The sequence below is a fragment of the Anomaloglossus baeobatrachus genome, chromosome 3 (genome assembly GCF_048569485.1).
Source record: "Anomaloglossus baeobatrachus isolate aAnoBae1 chromosome 3, aAnoBae1.hap1, whole genome shotgun sequence".
Taxonomy (NCBI): domain Eukaryota; kingdom Metazoa; phylum Chordata; class Amphibia; order Anura; family Aromobatidae; genus Anomaloglossus; species Anomaloglossus baeobatrachus.
Genome location: NC_134355.1, coordinates 107,161,713 through 107,184,114, shown reverse-complemented (window position 1 = coordinate 107,184,114; position 22,402 = coordinate 107,161,713). Strand labels below are relative to the sequence as shown.

General features: G+C 46.0%; 2 protein-coding genes across 3 annotated transcripts in view; one reads left to right on the top strand and one right to left on the bottom strand.

Annotated features, from left to right (window-relative positions):
- Positions 1–3,026, top strand: part of VRK2 (VRK serine/threonine kinase 2) — a 148,222-nt gene extending 145,196 nt beyond the window's left edge. For both annotated transcript variants that reach the window (XM_075339369.1, XM_075339368.1), the window contains exon 13: positions 2,504–3,026. In XM_075339369.1, coding sequence (XP_075195484.1) covers positions 2,504–2,695 — 192 coding nt within the window. In that variant the 3' untranslated portion in view covers positions 2,696–3,026. The remainder of the gene's footprint in view (positions 1–2,503) is intronic.
- The window catches only part of FANCL (FA complementation group L), a 107,124-nt gene continuing 87,099 nt past the window's right edge, over positions 2,378–22,402 (bottom strand). Inside the window, exons 11-14 of the mRNA XM_075339370.1 lie at positions 21,646–21,727; positions 9,586–9,702; positions 6,606–6,677; positions 2,378–2,774 (exon numbers count right to left, since the gene is read on the bottom strand). Coding sequence (XP_075195485.1) covers positions 2,739–2,774; positions 6,606–6,677; positions 9,586–9,702; positions 21,646–21,727 — 307 coding nt within the window. The 3' untranslated portion in view covers positions 2,378–2,738. The remainder of the gene's footprint in view (positions 2,775–6,605; positions 6,678–9,585; positions 9,703–21,645; positions 21,728–22,402) is intronic.

The following is a 22,402-nucleotide window of genomic DNA, read 5'->3' as shown; positions in this document are numbered from 1 at the left end:
TACCCGATATTTACCTTAGTTACCAAGTGAAGCATGGCTTCCACAGCGACGCGTGTTGTTATGATCGCTGCTGCGTCTGCGGTGTTTGACAGCTAAGCAGCGATCATAACAGCGACTTACTAGGTCGCTGTTATGTCACAGAAAATGGTGACGTAACAGCAACGTCGCTCTCGCTATGTGTGAACCCAGCTTTAGTCTCCATTCATTTTAGCAAAAAGGGACATGTATTCGTTACAACTGGGCCGGTAATTTACATGAGGGTTTGTTTTTTTTGGGAAGGGGGAGAGGTTAGTTATTTCTATGGTGGGATATAGGAAATCACGTTTACATTTTTTTTCTTAAGGGTACTTTCACACTTGCGTTGTTTGGCAGCCGTCGCAATCCGCTGCTTTGGGAAACAGCGCAATCCGTTAATGGATGTGCGCTGTTTCCAATAGACTTGTATTGGTGACGGATGGCCTTGCTGTGTATTTGCCGGCCAACGCTGCGTTGCATCCGCCGGATGGAAAGAATGCAGCATGTAGTGTTTTTCTGCGCTTCCCAGAGCGTCAAAAAAAAGCAATGTGCAGGATTCCGTCGGCGTCCGTCGTTTTTATAACGGAAGCCTATGGTGGCGGAATCCGTCATTTGACGGATTCCTGTGACGGATCCGTCTTTACACAATTGAGCATGCTCAATTGAGTAAATCACTGAAAAAAAAGTTACAATGGATTGCGTTGTTTTGCAGGATCCGTCGCATCAGTTGTGCGCTATATGCAACGCATCCGTTACATCCGTCACACAACGCAATGCGACGGATGCCGCACAACGCAAGTGTGAAAGTAGCCTTAAACTGAACAGTTATCAGATTTCCATTCCCTTGTTCATGACTAGTGGGTTGACATGCTACCCTAAAACAGAAATTAAAACCTTCCACTGATCATGACCCCCAGTGACTGCTTTAAGTTTCAATCACTAGTTTTTAAGCATCTTATAGTATCTTTCCTCCTGTGAGATCTATTAACAAACCATCCTACAATACCACATGTACAGTTTGTCATAGGTTTACATACACATATACAAAAAGTCATATTTATCCATAGATTCCAGGTCAACAGATTATATAATTTTAGAAAGTTGTTTGATATCTACTTTGTAAATGAAACAAGCAATTTTGCTCCACAAATGTTCAACTGATCAGTTCCTTTATAATTCACTAAATAGGAGGGTCAAAAGTTTACATACACCAAGTTGTCTTAAGTAGCTTGGAAAAAAAGGAAAGCAATGTCCGCTTTGCTACATGTAAAATCTAAAATCTTTGTGTCAGAACGACTGCACCCAGTAAGCCAAGTTATACATTGTTGGATTCATAATTCCAAAAATTGTCCAGCTAAGCATCGACAGATGGCAATAAAAAATGTCCTTTATTTAAATCATGTATAACAGAGTTGGCATAATTATACTGGGGACAAACAATGTCTCTGTGTCAGGACATGCGTTTCCGCGATAACGCCTTTGTGCAAGCGAGGAAACTTACAAACCTGTCCTGGGTGCACCAGTTCTGAGGAGGAATGGGATAAAGTTCCACAGACTCTTTTGGTAGGCTACTGGAAACGAGTGACTCAAGTTACACAATTAAAAGGGCAGTGCTACTAAATATTAATCACATTTATATAAACTTACAGAATGTCACATTCTTGAAATCTAGTAGTGATCCTAACTGACCTCAGGGCGGTGTACTAGGATTAAATGGCGTACGTAAACTTATGACTTAGGCTGCTTTCACACATCCGTTTTTCGCCGTCAGGCACAATCTGGCATATTGCGGATAAAATGGATCCACATCGGATTCGTTTTATTACCCATAGACTTGTATTAGCGCCGGATTGTGCCGGTTGGCCTTGCGTTGCATGTGAAATTTCTTTGTCCAGCTGCCAGAAAGGATGCAGCATGCAACGTTTTTGGTCTCCGGCCAAAAAACAGACCACGCCGGATCTAGCATGTTGTATAATGGAAGCTTATGGGCGCCGGGTCCGTCATATTACAGAATCCAACGACGGATCTGTTATTTTGAACTGTGCATGCTCAGTATCACAACGGATCCGTCAAAAAACGGAAGGAATGCATGGAAAAAACTGATGCAACAGATCCGTTTTCTCGCCAGATCAGTCGCATCAGTTTCTTCGCCAGATTGTGCCGGATGGCAAAAAACAGATGTGTGAAAGCAGCCTCAGCAAGAAGTAGGGGTCAGATATGGATGGAGTATTACTGTTGGATCAGACATCTCAGGGTTTGTACCAGGCAGACACAGACACGATAGATACTGTTGGATCAGACATCTCAGGGTTTGTACCAGGCAGACACAGACACGATAGATAATCAGCGCTAAAAATCCTACTGATTTATTATTTGTAAAGTTGCTTTATTTTTCTCACATACTTAACACAGCTATTACATGTTATATAATTGTTACTTTTGATTTTGGGCTGAAAAGTATTTCAGGGTCTACATTATTTGATTTCAGAGAACTCTGAAGGTAAGAGCCTCTCAGGATTACGATGAAGATCCATGTTGTAAAGATCCTAACCAAGAACATGGGAGAGAAAATGCTTCTTCAACCGAATCAGACCTTCAGGATCGCCAGGATATATACAAATACGGCTTAGCAGTGCCTGTCCTTCTTCTGATGATCTATTGTCTAATATATGCACTGTGATGACCTCTACTCCATCTTGTTCAGTCGGTTGACATCCGCGGCTTCAGAACGTCTTATTAAGCAGCTTCAGGGTGATTGGCTGAAAATGAAATATTTAGCATATGCAATTACATTAGGTTATACAACCAAGGATACATTTTTCTACAGGGAATTTCCATTTAGGCAACAAGATACACAACCAAATGAAAGTGCACTAAGGAAGGAGGTTGGGAAATGAATGTCTATTTATATGAAAACTACATTTTTTTTAAAAGTATTTTTTTTTTAGCTGCGCTAATAATGTATAGAACTTTGCACTTATAATAAAGGAATATACATTGTTTGCTTTGAATATTTGTTATCTGAAACTTTTTATATAAGAAGAAATTACTCTCGTTCTCCCTTCAGACACTTGCTATGGGGGCCGGTAAGACATTCATAATTCTTGTCTAGTGTGTTCTTTCTGCCTGTCCCCATGACACATGAGCGGGCTGCCAGCTGCCCTAGCAGGGACAGATTCTGCTGCTGTCTTCTGGGGAAAAGCTAAACAAGTTAGCTAGCCAACCCTGCAACAGGAGCGGAGCATAGAAGCATCCATGTTTTCCAATAATTTTAGTGGAGGGGCAGAGAAGTACTGTTGTGTTTTGTTTTTTTTCCATACTCCTTCCTGACGTGATGTCGAGTGCCATTGTCCAGAGAGGGCTGGGCCTGCATCAACCTGTAAGAGCATCGACCACAGCATGGTCGAGTCACAGCTAACCATTGTCCTTATCCCCACTCGATCACAGAGTGCCATCGTAGACCTGCTATGAAGTTCATCCATTGGCTAAGTTTCATAGGAAAATATTAATTTTACTATAACCTGCAACACAGATGTATTGCGGTACATGTAGCAAGTGAGCAAACAGTCACAAGTTCAAATTACGCAAGAGGAGTAATATATACAATATACACACACCCTGTTTTTCCAAAAATAAGCCCTCCCTCCAAAATAAGCAGTAGCAGGAATTTTCAGCATCAGGCTTAAATATAAGCCCTACCCCAAAAATAAGATCTAGTCGCGGTTTAATATTGAAGTATTCATGCAGGTAAACAGTTAAAGAATACTGCAGGACACCGCATTATAGAAAACAGACACCCCCAAAAGAGAAGACCGAAGACCCTGCAACCATATTCACCAGAAGCCAAAAGGGGAGGATTGCAGTGGAACACACACCCACGCACATCAGATCGCGGACCCACACACAAATCACACACTCTCACCACATCCGGCGATACCGATGCTTCTGGCCCGAGGAAACTGGGATGCAGTGAGGTGGAACACATGGAGGACTCCTCTCACTCCACTGCACTGCGTCCCATCTTTCCCTGCTGGCCAGAAGCAATCAGTATCACCGGATGTTGTAAGTGTGTGCGACCTGATGTGGATATATGTATGAGTGTGTGGTCTGATGTGTGTTTAGTGTGTCTGCCAGAAGCAGGGGAGGAACACACAGATTATACCCGCTGGGAGGACCTGGTCACAGGATGACCTGAGAGCTACGCAGATGTCCGGGGTCTGGTAAGTATGATTCTCCTGGAAAGGGAGGTCTGCTTTTTTGGGGGGTTTAACTTAACCCCAACCGTGTTTCCCCAAGTATAAGACGTACCCGAAAATAAGCTCTAGTGCTCCTTTCGATGCAAAAAAAACCAAACTATGAGACAGTGTCTTATTTTTGGAAAGACATGGTATTTTTAATAGCCACAGAACAGGAAAACAATGCAAAAAGGCAGATGGGAACACAGCCTTAAAAGGGTTGTCTCAAGTTCATAACTGTGTAAAATTGCAGAGCGCATGTAAAACAAACAACTTTGCAATTTATCTCTGATTCAAAATCCTCTCTGTTCTCAAGATCATTTAATAGTTTACAGATCATTGTCTAAGGAGATCCTGCAGTCTTAAGCCTGGCTGATACCCTACTTTACAGCTTGTTCACGCTGCTCAGAAACCATGTGGATCTGACTAGCCTCACTGTTAAGGGCCATTTACACGCTGCGACATCGCTAACGATATATCGTCGGGGTCACGGTGTTTGTGACGCACATCCGGCGTCGTTGGCAACATTGCAGCATGTATCACCTATGTGCGACCTTAAACGATCGCAAAAGAGGCAAAAATCATTGGTCTGTGATACGTCGTTCATTTACCAAAAATCGTTGTCTGGTCAGTAGCGAGGTTGTTTGTCGTTCCTGCGGCAGCACAAATCGCTATGTGAGACACTGCAGGAACGAAGAACAACCTCGTACCGGCGGCCGCCCGCAATGAGGAAGGAAGGAGGTAGGCAGGATGTTCGGCCCGCTAATCTCCGCCCCTCAGCTTCTATTGGTCGGCCGCTCAGTGACGCCGCTGTGATGCCGAACGAACCTCCCCCTTAGAAAGGAGGCGGTTCGCCGACCATAGCAACGTTGCAGGGAAGGTAAGTCCGTGTGATGGGTGTAAGCGATGTTGTACGCCACGGGCAGCGATTTTCCCGTGACGCATAACAGACGGGGATGGGTACGCTCGCAGCGTGTAAAGCACCCTTTAGTTTTCATCAGCGTACTACCATCAGCAACACAGGAATACGAGGCCGGCAGGAAGCATTACACTCCTGAAGCTGCATCAGGAGACAACCCCTTTCATGGTGGATATGAAGGTTTTAAATCAAGTTTTACATCGTGCATATTTTTTTTTTTTTTTTTTTTTACATACTTTGGCCCAGAGATATTATTTTTGGTTTTGTTTAAGTCATTTTCCTTTTTTGTCTTTTGGTATTAGTTGCTGTTTATTGCACCAATGTTCTCAAAATGGTGCACACGGTTCATGGATTTAGTGCCAACTCAAAAATAGTCCAAAGTTTCACCAAAATTGAGCCAAAAAACTGATATTCAACAAAACTGATATTCAAAAACATACCAGGAAGGGTGAGAGTTATAGGGAAGGGAACTGAGGTAGAGTTGCGCCAAATTTTGCAAGTTTTTAAATAATCGCACATAAAAACCAAAAACAGCCAATAACATCTGGAATTTCTAAATTTTGCTGAAAAAAACCCACAGGCAAGTACTTATGATTTAGATTTCAAGTTGTCTCTCCAGGAAAGGAGACAAACTCTAGCGCAGCGCCACCTATTGGAAGTAGCGATCCTAAAAGTCAGAAGTGGATTTTTAACAATCCTTTGCATATGACTTAGGATTTATGCCAGATCAGAATCCCAATTTGCAGACACTGTTTCGGGGTGCTTGCCCCTCGTCAGTGCAAAGTATGGGGTGTCTGATCTGACTCATGAGAAGCTATGTGGAGACCATGGGGGAACAATATTCTCCTTAAGGAGACTTTTCAAGCCAGTCTGGCTGCCAGTAAGAAAACTTGTTAGCAAGATATTTTGTAATGTAAAGACATGGCTGTAATACTGATTACATTGATACTTGTTTTTAAGAAATCCGCTTTGCTGTTTTTCAATCAACATTTAAAGGTTTCTAGCATTTACATTTCAGTGCACAGGGGCTAGACTGTATACTGGGTCTTCTCCCTTTCAGTGATTCCGCAGCACCTCCGCATGCCTCTGGTCTGTGAATAATCGGTCACTGCTAAGATTTGAAACTGAGGAGGCAGGTCATTCACAGACCGGAGGTAGGCAGGGGTCTAGGGAATCACAGACAGGGAGGAGAAGAGCTAGTGTTAAATGAAGAGCAAACTGCAAATATTTCACAGTGTGCATTGATGGCAAGGATTGGTCTCGTGATCGATCAGTGTTCATTGTGGACTATTATGGGATGAAAGCTTTGTGTATTAGGTTTGTCTTCCCTGATCTTGTCTATAAAAAAAGTAACAGTTCAACACTATACAATAAATCTACTCAACCTATGTGACATAAAATCTACAACTGTTCTATATAATGGTCATTAACCTCACCTTAGTGCAGTAAGGGCATTCCCCATATATGATGTTAAAGCTCTGTCTACTTGACGGGAGACCATTTAGCCACTAAAAATGAGAAAAGAAAACACATAAGATTAATTATAAAATTGATTAACTTTTACTTTTGAGAACTTAATTGTATATTGTGTTATTGATGGCTTTGACACCTGACTATGAGCAGAGAGCGCTGCAGGGAAGGGAATGGTTTGTCCCCCTGTAAAGGCTGCATTCTATGTATAAGGCCAAAACAACAAGGTTTAGGGCTCACTCAGACTAGCATATTTTCCAGCAGTGTACTGTCCCGTGCTCAAGCGATTTACCACTTTGGAGTCTGATGCAACTAATAGCCGCATTTATCGGTCTGTCCCGGTGATTGTTTCCTCTTTCTGTCACATTTAGGTAGGATACCCTGTGTTCGTATAACATTGACGGACGTTGCTTCTAGCTGTATCTGGGTTTTATCTACAAGTTCTGGATCAAAAACCTGACTGTGTGGCTTTTTTTAGTTTTGTTTTTTTTTTAAATTATTCAACCTACTTATTAGTATCCTGTGGGTCTCCTTCATACGTATGTGAAAAACGGCACGTCATGATTGTTTTGAATCTGTGTGTCATCAGTATTGATAACGAATGAATTACCGTAGTTTTCGCTTTATAAGACGCACTTTTGTTCCCCCAAATTTTGGGGGAAAGTAGGGTGTGCGTCTTATAAGCCGAATATACGGGGGGGAGGGGGTATGTATGTATGTATGTGTGTATATATATATATATATATATATATATATATATATAATATAAAATATGTATATATAGTATATATACACTGCAAGGTCCGCTCTGGAGCGCTGCTGGGGGCAGGTGAACGCTGCGGGCGGCAGCGTTAGATCTCCTGCTCCCGCTCATATAATATGCACAGCCGCTGTCCATCACCGTGGTGCTGAAACCGCACCGCAGTGACGGGCTGGGGCAGCGGTGCATATTATATGAGTCTGCGTCCCACTGTGATGGCACATGCCCCCCCTGTGTTAGATATGGCCCCCATGCTGCTGCTCATCCTAAAATAAAAAAGCTTTACTTACCTCTTCCAGCGTTTCTCCCCGGTGTCCCTGCTTCCACTGTGATCAGGCACGCAGAGATGAAGTCACTCTGCTGTGCCGATCACATGACCGGCACCAAGAACCAGGAAGTGGAGGAACAGAAGCACGGAGGGAGATCAGCGCTGGAGGAGGTAAGGAAAGAGTGTTTTATTTTACTATGGGCAGCAGCATGGGGGCGATATCTAACACAAGGGAATGTGTGCAATCCAAAGGGGGCCATAGGCAGCACAGGGGAACGTGTGCAATACATAGGGGGCCATAGGCAGCACAGGGGAACGTGTGCAATCCATAGGGGGCCATAGGCAGCACAGGGAACGTGTGCAATCCATAGGGGGCCATAGGCAGCACAGGGGAACATATGCAATCCATAGGGGCCATAGGCAGCACAGGGGAACGTGTGCAATACATAGGGGGCCATAGGCAGCACAGGGGAACGTGTGCAATCCATAGGGGGCCATATGCAGCACAGAGGGACATGTGCAATCCATAGGGGGCCATAGGCAGCACAGGGAACGTGTGCAATCCATAGGGGGCCATAGGCAGCACAGGGGAATGTGTGCCAGCACAAGGGGGCTATATTCAATAAAAGGGAGCCATATCCAGATTAAGGGGGCTAATTTTAGGATGGGGGGGCTATGAGGGACATATACCCTATATGATTTGTTAGAGGGACACTGGCAATATAAGATGGACCCCATTTAACATTAAAAAAAAACAAACTATCTTTTCCTTCACCAAATTTGGGGGTGTGTCTTATAATCAGGTCATCTTATAAAGCGAAAAATACGGTAAGTTATAGCTTCTCCTATAGTTTGCAATGTTAGCACGGGCAGGACACTGATGCCATCCGTGTGCTGTAGATGGTTTTCACAGACCCATAGACTTGCAGGGTCCCTTGTCATCCATGTGGTTTGCACAGACACACAATACATGTAAAAACAAGGGACATATGAGTATAGATGAGCGTACCTGAGGTTTGGTTTTAGAACCAAACATCAAATTTAAAAATTAACGTTCGGGGTTCAGATACTTTACGTGCAAACAAGACTTGCACAAGCAAAGCTGCGCTCAGCCCTGTGCGAGCCGCTTGCAGTGTTTGAATGGCGCACACTGGGGGTAATAAAAAAAATGTAGTGTGCAACTAAAAAAAAAAAAAAGTTATGAAAAAGACCGCCCACCCTCCTCCAGAAGTGATCTGCTTATGGCTGGCTGTATGTGGGCGGAGACTCAAACTGCCAATCAGTGACTTGACCCAAGGTTCAGGTCAAGTTGGAGCCTATGGAGCTAGGCTCGTCTGCTGCCGGTGAACCAGGCCTCGACGGAGCCGCTCCTCTCTACATATGAGCAGCCCCATAGGTTATAACTGGTACTATTGGTATCTGTGGGAAAAAACGGAGACCACACATACTGGAACACAAGGGCGTGTAAAGCAGAACTCAGACTGCTGTTGTCATTGTAAGTAGCATTTTGTGTTGCTTTTGGGGAAACTTCTTATATTAATTGTGTTGAGCTATTTAATTGTTCTTGTTTTATTGGTTTATTGTAAGCACCGGAAAGTTTGTACATTTCGCTACTAAACTGAATTTGCAGTGGGATTGACTAATTTTGATTGCAACTGTATAGAAGTGACAAAGCAGAAATTAATTACTTCTCTCTTCTGGTATTAAAGTGAATTAGGCTACGCTGTAATACCACATACAACCTGCAGATAGGTGTGGCGCTGTTTCTTGGACGGAAGCAGTCATGTTTTTCTAATGCTGGACAACAACTATAAATATCTCACTAGAATCCGTACAAATAACTGTTCTCTGAAACTGAACGGAGGTAGTTATTTACTTTTCACTGACTAATAGTAATGTTGTAGAAGCTCCATATTACCTCATACAAACAGGCCTGGTGAAAGGGCTGAGCGCAGTGTGGATCGTCACAAACTTGATCTGGAATGGCAGAGTCTAGCCTATACGCATAGCATATCCCACAATCCATAGTAAAATCCTGGAGGTAAAAGTAAGGAAAAAATAAAAAGTCAAATTATATAGCACAACAACAAAATCAAAGCCTCATAAAGAGCCAGAAGAAGACTTCCCAGTTTGTAATTCTGACTTCAAAGCAGGAGAGGAGAAGGGGTTAACACTGTGCATTCGCCAGAAATCATGTAGAATTGTTGATTAAATAATAAATCTTATATTCCATACGTCTGCACGTTTCGAGGTATGAAACCTCTTCCTCAGGACCAGAAGATCAACAATCAACAGATTGTTTTGAAGTCTGATCCACGTGGGGCTGTGGCAGCCGCCATTATCTCATGCTAATTGTGGTGGTTGTGACTCTCACAACCACATTAGGTGAATGTATACTGTTATACATTACTCCTCTGTTTAGCTGGTAAAATCCCATCAGCGCTTCTTTTTCTAGTTTTATCACAGTTTGTAATTCTAAAATTCCTCTATGAAAATAAACCCAAGAACTGAAAAATAAAGTGTTCAGGTTCACACATTGTGAGGATACAATTTACCTTCCATGTGGATATCCACAGTGAACACATTTCTGCACACTGCATATACAGTATATGAATGAGCCCTTTGTATTACACAAATGACCTATTTTTCCCAAGAAACGGGTGTTATATAATACAAAAAGAATTCAAAAAGAAGGAGCCAGCACGATTTCTATACTGTATTGATAAATAGAGATTTTTAGCAAAACATTGCAATATTTTGAGCCACCCCGCAAACGTCACGGCAAATCCCATGGGGCAGTCCTACACTAAATATTATATTTTATTTGGGGTGCCATGTGGCCTCACACCTTTGATGCAGAACTGCTTGGGGCAGCACTTACCTCGTGCTTTTCATTCCTGTACCTGTGACCGGGACAGGCCCAGGCAAGTGCTACTCTGGTTAAAAAGCCCGTGGACAGGACCGGTGGCTGTGTGTGAACCAGTTTACAGATAAAACAACCAAAATAGGGTGCACGGCCTGGTGGAGGCTAACCACCTGCCAAGAAAAAATTCAAAAAGAAGGAGCCAGCACGATTTCTATACTGTATTGATAAATAGATATTTTTAGCAAAACATTGCAATATTTTGCAAAATATTCAAAATATTGCAATGTTTTGCCAAAAATCTCTAATTTATCAACAAATACAGTTTAGAAATCGTGCTGGCTCCTTCTCTTTGTGTTATATAATACAACCTAACCGAAAACGCTACTCAGAGATGGAAGTCGGCATCTTGAGGGTTAAGGCCATTTCATTGTTCATGTGTGTATATTTTTCACCCAAACTACCTGTATTTAATGCATATTCTCCGACCAGCACTTTGTGATCCAGGATCTAAGTGCTTTAAAATGAAGAGTTCCATGGAAATTGCAGGTTTCCCAACTCCTGGTAAATACGAGGAGATTTCAGAAGTGATTTTCAAGTTTGATAGATTAAATAAATATTAGGCATTTTGCAGTAATGGCTGATGAAAATGACTTGTTTGTTCTGTAAAGGTAATTATTAGTGTACTTTACTACTGTTCCTCCTGCTGCTTGTAGCAAAGTACATTATATAAATACACCCTATTGTTTTCCTGGATATGTGGTAGACGCTCACTCCAGATAAAGATATAGGAGCAGGAACCCAGGACGTATGAGCGTTGTGATGCAGAAATCCAATATTAAAAGAAACCAAAGCAGAGGTTTGGCTAGAGGGTTCAATGTGGCTATCAAATATCTTACTGTGGTAACAACTGGATGTTAAAATTAGAGGATTTTTGGTACTCTTAGCCTTCATTGGGGAGGGCAGGGGGGGGAAACACATAAACGCATGGGGGAGAAGTCTGCCGCCATGTGGAAGCTAATAATAAGGATACAAGTCTTGAAAAAAAATTAAGATCCTCTCCAATAAGCAAAAACTTGCCTGCCGGACACTCCACTATTCAGTTAGTGCAAAAGAATAGGAGAAGCAAAACAAAGACTTAGTAAACAGGGGAAGGTGAGGTGTCCTCAAATGAAACGAGAAATACAATAATAATCTATTTTCTTGACACTTCATTGAGGTACACAGGAAATAAATGGAATGCCAAAAGCAGTCCCTGGGGTGGCAAAACTCATAACAAGATTGGAGCAGGAAGACTATTGTAATCCCTCAAGTTACCACCCAAACAACTGATGCTTCCAGTACCCTTCTACCAAGCTGTGAATCCGCAATGAGAAGGTAAGCGCTCTGCAAGGATGTGGACCGATGACTAGTGGCCCCAGAGTAGAATAGTTTTCTGATGGTGTTCAGCACAAAGGTTCTTATCCATTGGGTGGAATGAGCCATGCCCTGGTTGGGGGTGCTCTGGCTTAGCCCAATCTCCCAAAATGGCAGATCAAATCCAGTAAGCAATGGCAGCCCTAAAGACCAGACCCCTGTAATGGCCTACAACAATGATAAACAAGGTATCTGAACGGAGCCGTGGTAAAAAAGCAGAGCTGCACAGCTCTGACCACATCAGAATGTATAATAGCCTCTCAGAGAGGTGAAAGGTGAAGCACATAAAAGAGGAAATCAATTTCCTCATTAAGAAGGAGGGCAGACAACAAAATAAGTAGAAAAGAGGATGGCAGATGCAAGACCACATTGTCCTGGAGAAGGAACAAGGCAAAAGTCATTATTCGGAGACTCAACTGATGAAAAAATTGCTAATTGGAAAATATCACCTTGCCGGAAGGTCAGAGCAGAGTGCGGTGTCTGATCAACTCAAAAGGAGGGGACTATTTAGCGTCCAGGACCATACTTAGGCCCCATGGATCCAGGAGGACCAATAATGTGGCACTGAGTTCGCCTTGCCCTGATAGAAAGTCTTGACCTGAAACTTGGAATACAGATACCACCAGAAAAGGACTGATAAGGCAGAGACCTTGCCCCTGGGTCCCAGCCCTGGCTCAACAAAATAGTGAAAATATTAAAAACAGAAAAAGGAAGAGGCAAAGCCAACATGGGTAAGGTAGGTGGGTGGGAAGAAAGCCAGTGCGAGACTGATTGGCTGGAGTGAGAGGGGCCTGCCTATTCGGGAGCCAGCTTAGCCACAACAAAGTTGAAAGCTAAGTAAGAATCCCAGCCCTGCCGAAGACCACCAAAGTGCAGTGGCCCGGAGGAACTACCTGCCAACAGAAGAGGATGTCTGAAAAAACGTAGGTACTTGATAAAATGGAGAGTGGTACAAGGAAACAGACCGGAACTATCGCAAGATCGATGAAAATAAATATGCAGCAGACCCACAAGGAAGTTGTTGCCTATCACAGGACCAAAGCAGGGACAACCTTAACTGTCCTGAAGAGGCTTGCACCAGGGAGTTCCTGATCCATCTTCTGCTCTATGCAACGTACCACATGCTTGGGGGATGGGGGATGACCTGCGGTTAGGTTTCAAAAGGCAAAGGACCATAAAGATTAAACATGACACTCCTGGTATCTACTAGTAGGATCCCATCCCATAATAATAAAAATTTTATTTACATAGCTCCAATATATTCCGCAGCGCTTTACAATTCAGAGGGGACATGTACACACAATATGAGACTATACAAAATAACAAAATTCAGATATCAAGAGGTGTGAGGGCACTGCTCGTAAGCTTACAGTCTATGAGGAAAAAGGGAGGCACAAGGTGAATAGGGGGAGAAAAGCTTGTCATAGATTGTCCAGCCATCGAATTAATAGTGGATTCAAAACTAACTGCATGGACCGGTCGTCTCATCTGAATGACATCATTAATGCAGATTGCTAGTGGATCAAGTCTAGAGAACGTAAGCGTTATGGAGATAAGCTGTGGCTCCTATTGTGGTATTCACAGTTTATCTCCATAGAGCTGTAATTTTTTAAACTTGATGCACTGGCAATCTGTATTACTGATGAAGGTCAGATGAGACCGAAATGTTTCATTCAATTGTGGATTGCTTGCACAACTAAAATACAATTTCATAATTCTTAAGTGCCAAGTTTTCTTGTTATGCACTATGAGAATGCAAAGGACGGTTCTCCTGGGTACCTGATCACCCCTTTGAGGTACTAGGGTTCTGCCATCTTGACGAGAAAAGATATAGGTAAAAACAGATCTGAAACCCAGACTTGTGTCTGTCTCCAACATGACAACTAAACTGAATAGCTGGATGCCGGCAGGCCAAGTGTAGCCTGTTCCAGAAGAACTGACTTTTTTTGGTGTGGTAAGTGTGTCAGCCTTCAGATGGCAGCAGACTTCACCCCATGGTTTCCTGTGTTCCCCAATGATGTGTCCAAGAAACACATATATATAGTACACTGTTTAAACAAAAGTATTGGTGCAAAAGTCAATCAATGAAATTTGTTTCCAGGGCAGATCAGCGGTATGCAAGCCTTACAGCTCCAAGCCCAATGCCGAGTGTCGGGCGCAGTTATATAAAGCCACCACCACTGGACTCTGGTGCAGTTGAAACATATTCCGTTTAGTGACTAATCGCACTTGTCTAGCTGACTGGTGGATTGGTCTGGGTTTGAAAATGCCAGGAAAACATTACCTCTCCCATTGCATTGTATCAACTCTAAAGTTTGGTGGAGGAGAGTTATTGGGTTGTTTTTCAGGGAATGGCCTCAGTTCCATTGAAGGGAAATCTTAATACTTCAGCATACCAAGACATTTTGAAAAATTGTATGCTTTCAACCTTATGGGTAGAGATAGAGGAAGGCCCTTTTCTGTTCCGGGATAACTGTGCATTAAACAATATTCATAAAGGCATGACTGAGTGTGTAAAATGTGGAATAACATGGCTGGCTGCACCTCAATCCCATCCATCACCCAAGATCAGAGATGAGCAGACCCTAACAGTAAAGTTTGGTGTTCATACAGACTTTAAAAAAAAATAATTTAAAGTTTGCGTTCCGAGTTCAGGTGATTTACGTATGCTGGCCCCTCGATCGAGCATCGCTGTGCTCGGGTACGCTTGACCCAGTGCAAGCCACATGCAGTGTTTAAATGGCGCACGCTGGGGATAAACTCAACGTTATCGGATGTAGTGTGCACACAAAAAAGAAACCACCCTCCTTTCCCTGGAAGTGATCTGTTTATGGCTGGCTGTATGTGGCCAGAGACTCAAACTGTCTAATCAGTGACTTTTCTAATGGATTTCAGGTCATGTCCAAGTCCAGAACTGAACTTTATCTAAAGTCAGGCTGAACCCACTGTGAGACTGTGACCGGGGTTATCTATGACGGCCGGTATGTCTCGCCCAGGTTGTGCTCACTCCATGATAGAAAGTGAATCCACTATAGGGTTAATGCTGTTTCCCTACAGACTGAAGGAAGGGTTAAATAGAATCAGGAACGAGGGCAGGTGTGCCGGGTGTGAGGGAGTGAACAGAACTCCCTGAGTTTTCTGCTGGAGAGGACATGTATTGTGTTATGGACTTTTGTTTGGACATTAAAACCGTGTGCTGTGAACCTTAATGCCTGGATCCCGTGTCTTCTGCTGCGCAGCCGACCGTGCTACCTCACATATGGTGGAGAATGCGGGCATGACAGCCGGTGAGGTGTAGCATCCATCCCTGGTGACCCAGCTGCGCATGTCCTGGATTCGAGCGGCTATACTACAGCCCAAACCCGGCGACGCCATGGAGGACATACTAAAGCATTTGGCTCAGGCTAATGCACAGCAGCAACAGACCAATGCACACCTGCTCCAATCCTTGCAAGTGCAGGAAAAAAAAACTCCAAGAACAGTTGGATCAGGCCAATGCACGTCAGCAGCAATCCTTGCAAGTGCAGGTCAAAATGCACCAAGAAGAGATGGAGCAGGCCAATGCACGTCAGCAGCAATCCTTGCAAGTGCAGGACAAAAGGCACCAAGAACAGATGGAGCAGGCCAATGCACGTCAGCAGCAAGCCTTACAATTGCAGGAAAAAAGGCACCAAGAACAGATGGTTCTCCTGGCCAAGTCGATCCGTGCCGGACCGGCAGCAACAACCCCGGGACCGGGTGACGACGGCAGCGTCCGGAAAGCGGTGAGACAAGCGTTGCAAAAGATGACCCCGGGTGATGATGTGGAAGCGTTCCTGGCGGTGTTTGAGCGGGTGGCCGAGCGGGAAAAGCTGCCGACCCCGCAGTGGGCTGAGGTATTGTCGCCCTATCTGACGGGGGAACCCCAAAAAGCGTACCTGGACCTCTGTGCCGAGGACGCCATTGACTATGTGACCCTGAAAGCCGAAATACTGGCTCGGTTGGGGGTGAATACCTATGTACGGGCTCAGCGGGTAAATCAGTGGTTCTTTGAGGAAGCCAAACCCGTACGCTCCCAGGCCTATGACTTGTTGCATCTTGTAAAAAAGTGGTTGCAGCCTGACACTCTGAGCCCGGCGCAAATGGTGGAAAGGGTAGTAGTGGATCGTTTTGTGCGCACTTTACCCGTCACCGTTCAACGGTGGGTCGGACAGGGTGACCCGAGTACCCTGGACCAATTAGTGTCCCTGGTAGAGCGGCATGTGGCTACGCAGGACTTGATACGGGACACTGAGACTTTGCGTACCGCCCGTCGGTCCGGCCCCTCCAAGCCTAGGGCCAAGGACCCACCGCTGACAACGGTACAGGAGTCCCCTACCGTCCCGTCTGAGGCCGCGGCCGCCATTCCTGAGGTCCGGAAGGTTCTTTACCCTAAACGACAACCCGTCAAGGGGTTTCCGTCCCCATTAGATGTTGGCGGTGCCAGCGGGTGGGACATATGGAAGCCCAGTGTCCACTCACCACGGAGCCCATGGATTGTGGGGTTACCCGGCGGGGTTCAATGTATGCTCAGGTGGTGTGTACCGCTGACCTGGTCTCCCCAGAGACAGAGCCCCACTTGTGCCAAATACAGGTGAATGGATGTCCGGTTACAGGATTGTTGGATTCCGGAAGCTTAGTGACCCTTGTGCGATCCACCTTGAGAGCTAAAGTAAAGGCCACAGGACGCACCGTGGGGGTGGTTTGCATACATGGGGACCGCCGCGACTATCCCACGGGGATTGTCACCATCACAGCACCTTGCGGTCAGGTGCAACATGAGGTGGGACTTCTTAACACTCTTCCTTATGACGTGATCCTAGGAAGGGATCTGCCCTATTTTTGGACTTTATGGAGGGGACCCCCTAAGTCCCCTCAGATATTGGTCGGTCCGGGACCTGAGCCCTACAATCCTGAATCCGGGACACCTGCCGTAGGGGTCACCATGATAGGGACAGAGTGTGAACCCGATAGGTCGCCCCTAGAGGTATTGGCAGGAGAGGCTGAGACGGTCGAGCCCATCCCGGAGTTGGAGGCGTCCCCGGATACGTTTGGGACAGCCCAACTCCAGGACCCTACGTTAATACATGCCCGGAGTCGGGTGACAGTAGTTGACGGGGTGGCACAGCTGCCCGGTGCCCAGGTAAGGTACCCCCATTTCGCTCTTAAGCAGGATTTACTCTACCGGGTAGATGAAATACGGGGCGTAGGGGTAGAACAGTTGGTGGTGCCCCAGCCGCATCGCCGGCGGGTCCTCGACTTGGCTCATAAACACCTGATGAGTGGTCACCTAGGGGTCAAGAAAACGCAGGAGCGAATATTGCAAAGGTTCTATTGGCCCGGGGTCTTTGGGGAGGTAAAACGGTTCTGCGAAACCTGCCCGGAGTGTCAGCTTACTGCACCCCTGACCCATTTTCGCAGTCCGTTGGTACCGTTACCCATTATAGAAGTCCCTTTTGAACGGATAGGGATGGATCTGGTGGGGCCCCTCGTAAAGTCCGCTCGAGGGCACCAACACATCCTAGTGATCGTTGACTATGCCACCCGGTATCCCGAGGCGATACCTCTCAGACATACTGCAGCAAAGCTTATAGCTCGGGAGTTGTTTGCTGTGTTCTGCCGGGTGGGGTTGCCCAAGGAGATCCTTACGGATCAGGGGACCCCATTCATGTCTAAAGTGACCAAAGAGCTATGCCGGCTACTCCAGATCAAGCAGTTGCGTACGTCTGTGTATCATCCTCAAACGGACGGTTTAGTCGAGCGTTTCAATAAAACCCTGAAAACCATGCTAAGAAGGGTGATTTCAAAAGACGGGAAAGACTGGGATATGATGCTTCCCTATTTGATGTTTGCCATCCGTGAGGTGCCACAGGCATCCACGGGGTTTTCGCCTTTTGAGTTGTTATACGGGCGACATCCCCGGGGATTGTTGGACCTGGCAAAGGAAACATGGGAACAAGAGCCCACCCCCCATAAAAGTGTGATCGAACACATTTTAGGAATGCAGAACCGCATAAGCGCGGTCATGCCAATTGTGAAGGAGCATTTACAGGAGGCTCAGGCCGCGCAAAGCGGCCGCTACAATAGACAAGCCACCGTGCGGACCTTTAAACCCGGGGATCGGGTGTTGGTATTGATCCCCACGGCGGAGAGCAAATTCCTGGCTCAGTGGCAAGGCCCCTACGAGATAAAGGAAAGAGTAGGGGTGGTTAACTATAAAGTATTGCAGCCCGGTAGGCGGAAACCTGAACAAATATACCATGTCAACCTATTAAAACCTTGGCAGGAACGGGAAAGCCTGATGGCTGTTTTTTCCCCACCTCCCTCCTCTTCGGGTCGTTCACATCCGGCTCCAGCGACCTCCGGAGAGGACGAACCGGAAGTAAGGATTGGAGAAGCCCTCACCAAGCAACAGAGGCGAGAGGCCAGACGGTTGGTTCAGCAGAACCCCGATGTCTTCTCCGAGCTGCCCGGTAGGACCAGTCTGATACGACATGATATTGTCACCGAGCCCCACCTGAAGGTACGCCTGAAGTCATACCGGGTGCCGGAGGCTCGACGACAAGCCATATCGGAGGAAGTAAAGACAATGTTACGCCTGGGGGTCATCGAAAAATCCCGGAGTGAATGGGCTAGTCCGATTGTCCTAATACCAAAACCCGATGGCTCCTTAAGGTTCTGCAATGACTTTAGGAGATTGAACGAAATATCCAAGTTCGATCTCTACCCCATGCCCCGGGTGGATGAGCTGATTGATAGGCTGGGACAGGCGCGATATTTTACCACGCTCGACCTGACCAAAGGGTACTGGCAGGTGCCACTAACGGAGTCCGCCAAGGAGAAAACCGCTTTTGTTACGCCGGAGGGTCTCTTCCACTATGTTGTCTTGCCTTTTGGGTTACATGGCGCTCCGGCCACGTTCCAGAGGTTGATGGACTTAGTGCTGGAACCCCACCAGGCGTATGCATCAGCGTACCTGGATGACATCATTATTTACAGCTCCGATTGGCAGACCCACTTGGAACAGGTACAAGCGGTGGTGGACGCGCTTCGAACAGCCGGATTGACAGCCAATCCCAAGAAATGTGCATTGGGACTCACGGAAGCCCGCTACTTGGGCTACGTGATAGGCCAAGGAGTGATTAAGCCCCAAATTAACAAGGTTGAGGCGATCCAGAAGTGGCCTAGACCCCTGACCACGAAGCAGGTTAGGGCCTTCCTGGGTATCGTGGGGTACTACAGGAGGTTTGTAAAGGATTTTGCAGGACTATCAGCCCCCTTGACTGACCTTCTCAAAGGCAAGAAGTCCGTCATGGTGCGCTGGACTCCGCAGGCCGAGGACTCCTTCCGGGCCCTGAAGGGGGTCCTGTGCGGACAGCCCGTTCTTGTCAACCCTGATTTCCGGAAGGAGTTCATAGTACAGACTGACGCCTCGGAGGTCGGCCTGGGGGCAGTGCTGTCTCAGGTGGTTCAGGGGGAGGAACACCCCGTCACCTTCTTAAGTAGGAAGCTCACCCCTCCCGAGCGGAATTATAGCGTAGTGGAGAAGGAGTGCCTGGCGATCAAGTGGGCCTTGGAGTCCCTACGCTATTACCTGCTGGGACGGCAGTTTCGCTTGGTGACGGATCACTCTCCACTGGTCTGGATGAGGTCCGCCAAGGAACGGAATGCCCGGGTTACCCGGTGGTTCCTTTCTCTGCAGAACTTCCGGTTTACGGTTGAACACCGGGCCGGTAGGTTGCAGGGCAACGCCGATGCCTTGTCCCGCGGCCCGTGTTTGATGGCTGGAGTTCAACCCCACACGCTTGAACTGAGGGGGGGGGTATGTGAGACTGTGACCGGGGTTATCTATGACGGCCGGTATGTCTCGCCCAGGTTGTGCTCACTCCATGATAGAAAGTGAATCCACTATAGGGTTAATGCTGTTTCCCTACAGACTGAAGGAAGGGTTAAATAGAATCAGGAACGAGGGCAGGTGTGCCGGGTGTGAGGGAGTGAACAGAACTCCCTGAGTTTTCTGCTGGAGAGGACATGTATTGTGTTATGGACTTTTGTTTGGACATTAAAACCGTGTGCTGTGAACCTTAATGCCTGGATCCCGTGTCTTCTGCTGCGCAGCCGACCGTGCTACCTCACACCACCGACCCAAACTTCATCAGTTCTGCTAATCGCTACCGGAGATGAATTAGATTAGAGATTGCGCGCCTGTCCCTCTCATCCAACAGTCTGATCTCACAAATGCTCTTCTAGGCAAAAATTTGTGGACACCCTCTAAAATTTTGTAGAACATCTTCCCAGAAAAGTGTAACCTGTTTTATCTGCAAATGGGTGACCAAGTTCATATTAATGTCTATGGATTTGGAGTGGAATGTCATACAAGCTCCCGTAGGTGTAATGTGTTGGTGTCCCAATACTTTTGTCCATATAGTATATTTCCAGTACAATCATGTAGATACAATATACAGCTGCAAATGATAAACCACAATTCAACTAATAATCACTATAATGGGTGATGTATTTTGGGAAGCCTACAAGAATTTGGAAGGGGATTAAAGGTACCGTCACACTAAGCGACGCTCCAGCGATCCCACCAGCAACCTGACCTGGCAGGGATCGCTGGAGCGTCGCTACACGGGTTGCTGGTGAGCTGTCACACAGGCAGATCTCACCAGCAACCAGTGACCAGCCCCCAGCGCCGCGTGGAAGCGATGCTGCGCTTGGTAACTAAGATAAATATCGGGTAACCAACCCTATATTTACCTTGTTTACCAGCGCACACCGCTTAGCGCTGGCTCCCTGCACACCTAGCCACAGTACACATCTGGTTAGTTACCCGCTGTGTACTCCAGCTACGTGTGCAGAGAGCAGGAGCCGGCATTCACAGCGTGAGAGCGGCGGACGCTGGTAACGAAGGTAAATATCGGGTAACCAAGGAAAGGGCTTCTTGGTTACCCGATATTTACATTGGTTACCAGCGTCCGCAGAAGCCGGCTCCTGCTCACTGCACATTTAGTTGTTGCTGTCTCGCTGTCACACACAGCGATGTGTGCTTCACAGCAGGAGAGGAACAACTAAAAAATGGTCCAGGACATTCAGCAACAATCAGCGACCTCACAGCAGGGGCCAGGTTGTTGCTGGATGTCACACACAGCGACATCACTAGCAAGTTGTGCTTCAGCAGCGATGTTGCTAGCGATGTTGCTTAGTGTGACAATACCTTAAGTCAGCACAAAACAGAGTCCTGGAGTTCGTGGCCATGTGTGAAACAAAAGGCATTGGCAGTATAATTGTGTTTGCTCTCGTTCCATCCTAATAGCAGTACAGAAGTTTTGATGTGGAGCACAGTTTGCCAAATCCAACCCACAGAGTTTATTTCGGATGGGCCATAGAAGGCTTACCATATGCTGAGACGGAAGCACAACGCTGTGTGGGTGGTGGATAAGATCTGGCATTATAGGCCCCCAGAAGCAGTGAGGAGGATTATCGGAGGTAGTCAAGTACAGTGGCATTCTTTTATGTCCAGGTGGGTACAAGGATGGACTGAGTTGATCTAAATATGTTGGGAGTCCGGCATGCCCCCATAGGTAAGTATAGTGTAGCCACTGCGCTTGCACTTACTGCAGTGTGATTTATGTAAATGGAGTAATAACATAGGAAATATGTCACCAATGGACAACTTACGGATTTCTCAAAATCAGATTTAGATGGGAAATCAGTTTCTAAGATATCTTTTAGGTTTTGCAGCAAACCAGTCTCAGGATCCCTGAAATTGAGAACAGGACAATTACATAATATACATTGCAGACAGATTGAAAGTAAGAGCTGAATCTACTGGGCAAAGTGCACCTCCAACTTGGTATAAAGTCAAAGGGGTATGCCCACAACTGACGATGGTCTGTACAGAAAGAAGAGGCTTTCAGTAGTGGGGTTCCATACAACTGTCACATAGGAACATTAGGTAGAAATCTGCTCACCTGAGTTGGCTGTACATGAACCAGACACAACACTGATGACAGTGTGGAAATGGTTACCATATGGCTGCTGCTTTGCCCGCTGAACCTAAGAAGTACCAGGCTCTGAGGGTTAGTGGTGGAGGATTCGGAAAAATAGGGTTCTGTGGCCGCTGGCAGTACCGGAAGACCAAGTAAGGGTCTGAAGATTTTTTTAGAAAAGCTTTATTCGGACAATGCGTTTTGGGGTAGATTTATCTCCATCAGGTACATACTAACAGAAATTCTTCAGCCTTTTGGTCCCTTGGTATTGACACAACCACCATTTTCCTTATTCTCTACCATAACTGAATATGGAATACTTTAGAAGAGTCCTGAATCTTCGCGTATTTATGTCTTTATGGTCTATCATAGAAGAGTCCTGAATCTTCGCTGATGGTCTATCAAGCAGTAGGCATACTTTAATAATTGGTAAAGCCAGATGGGTA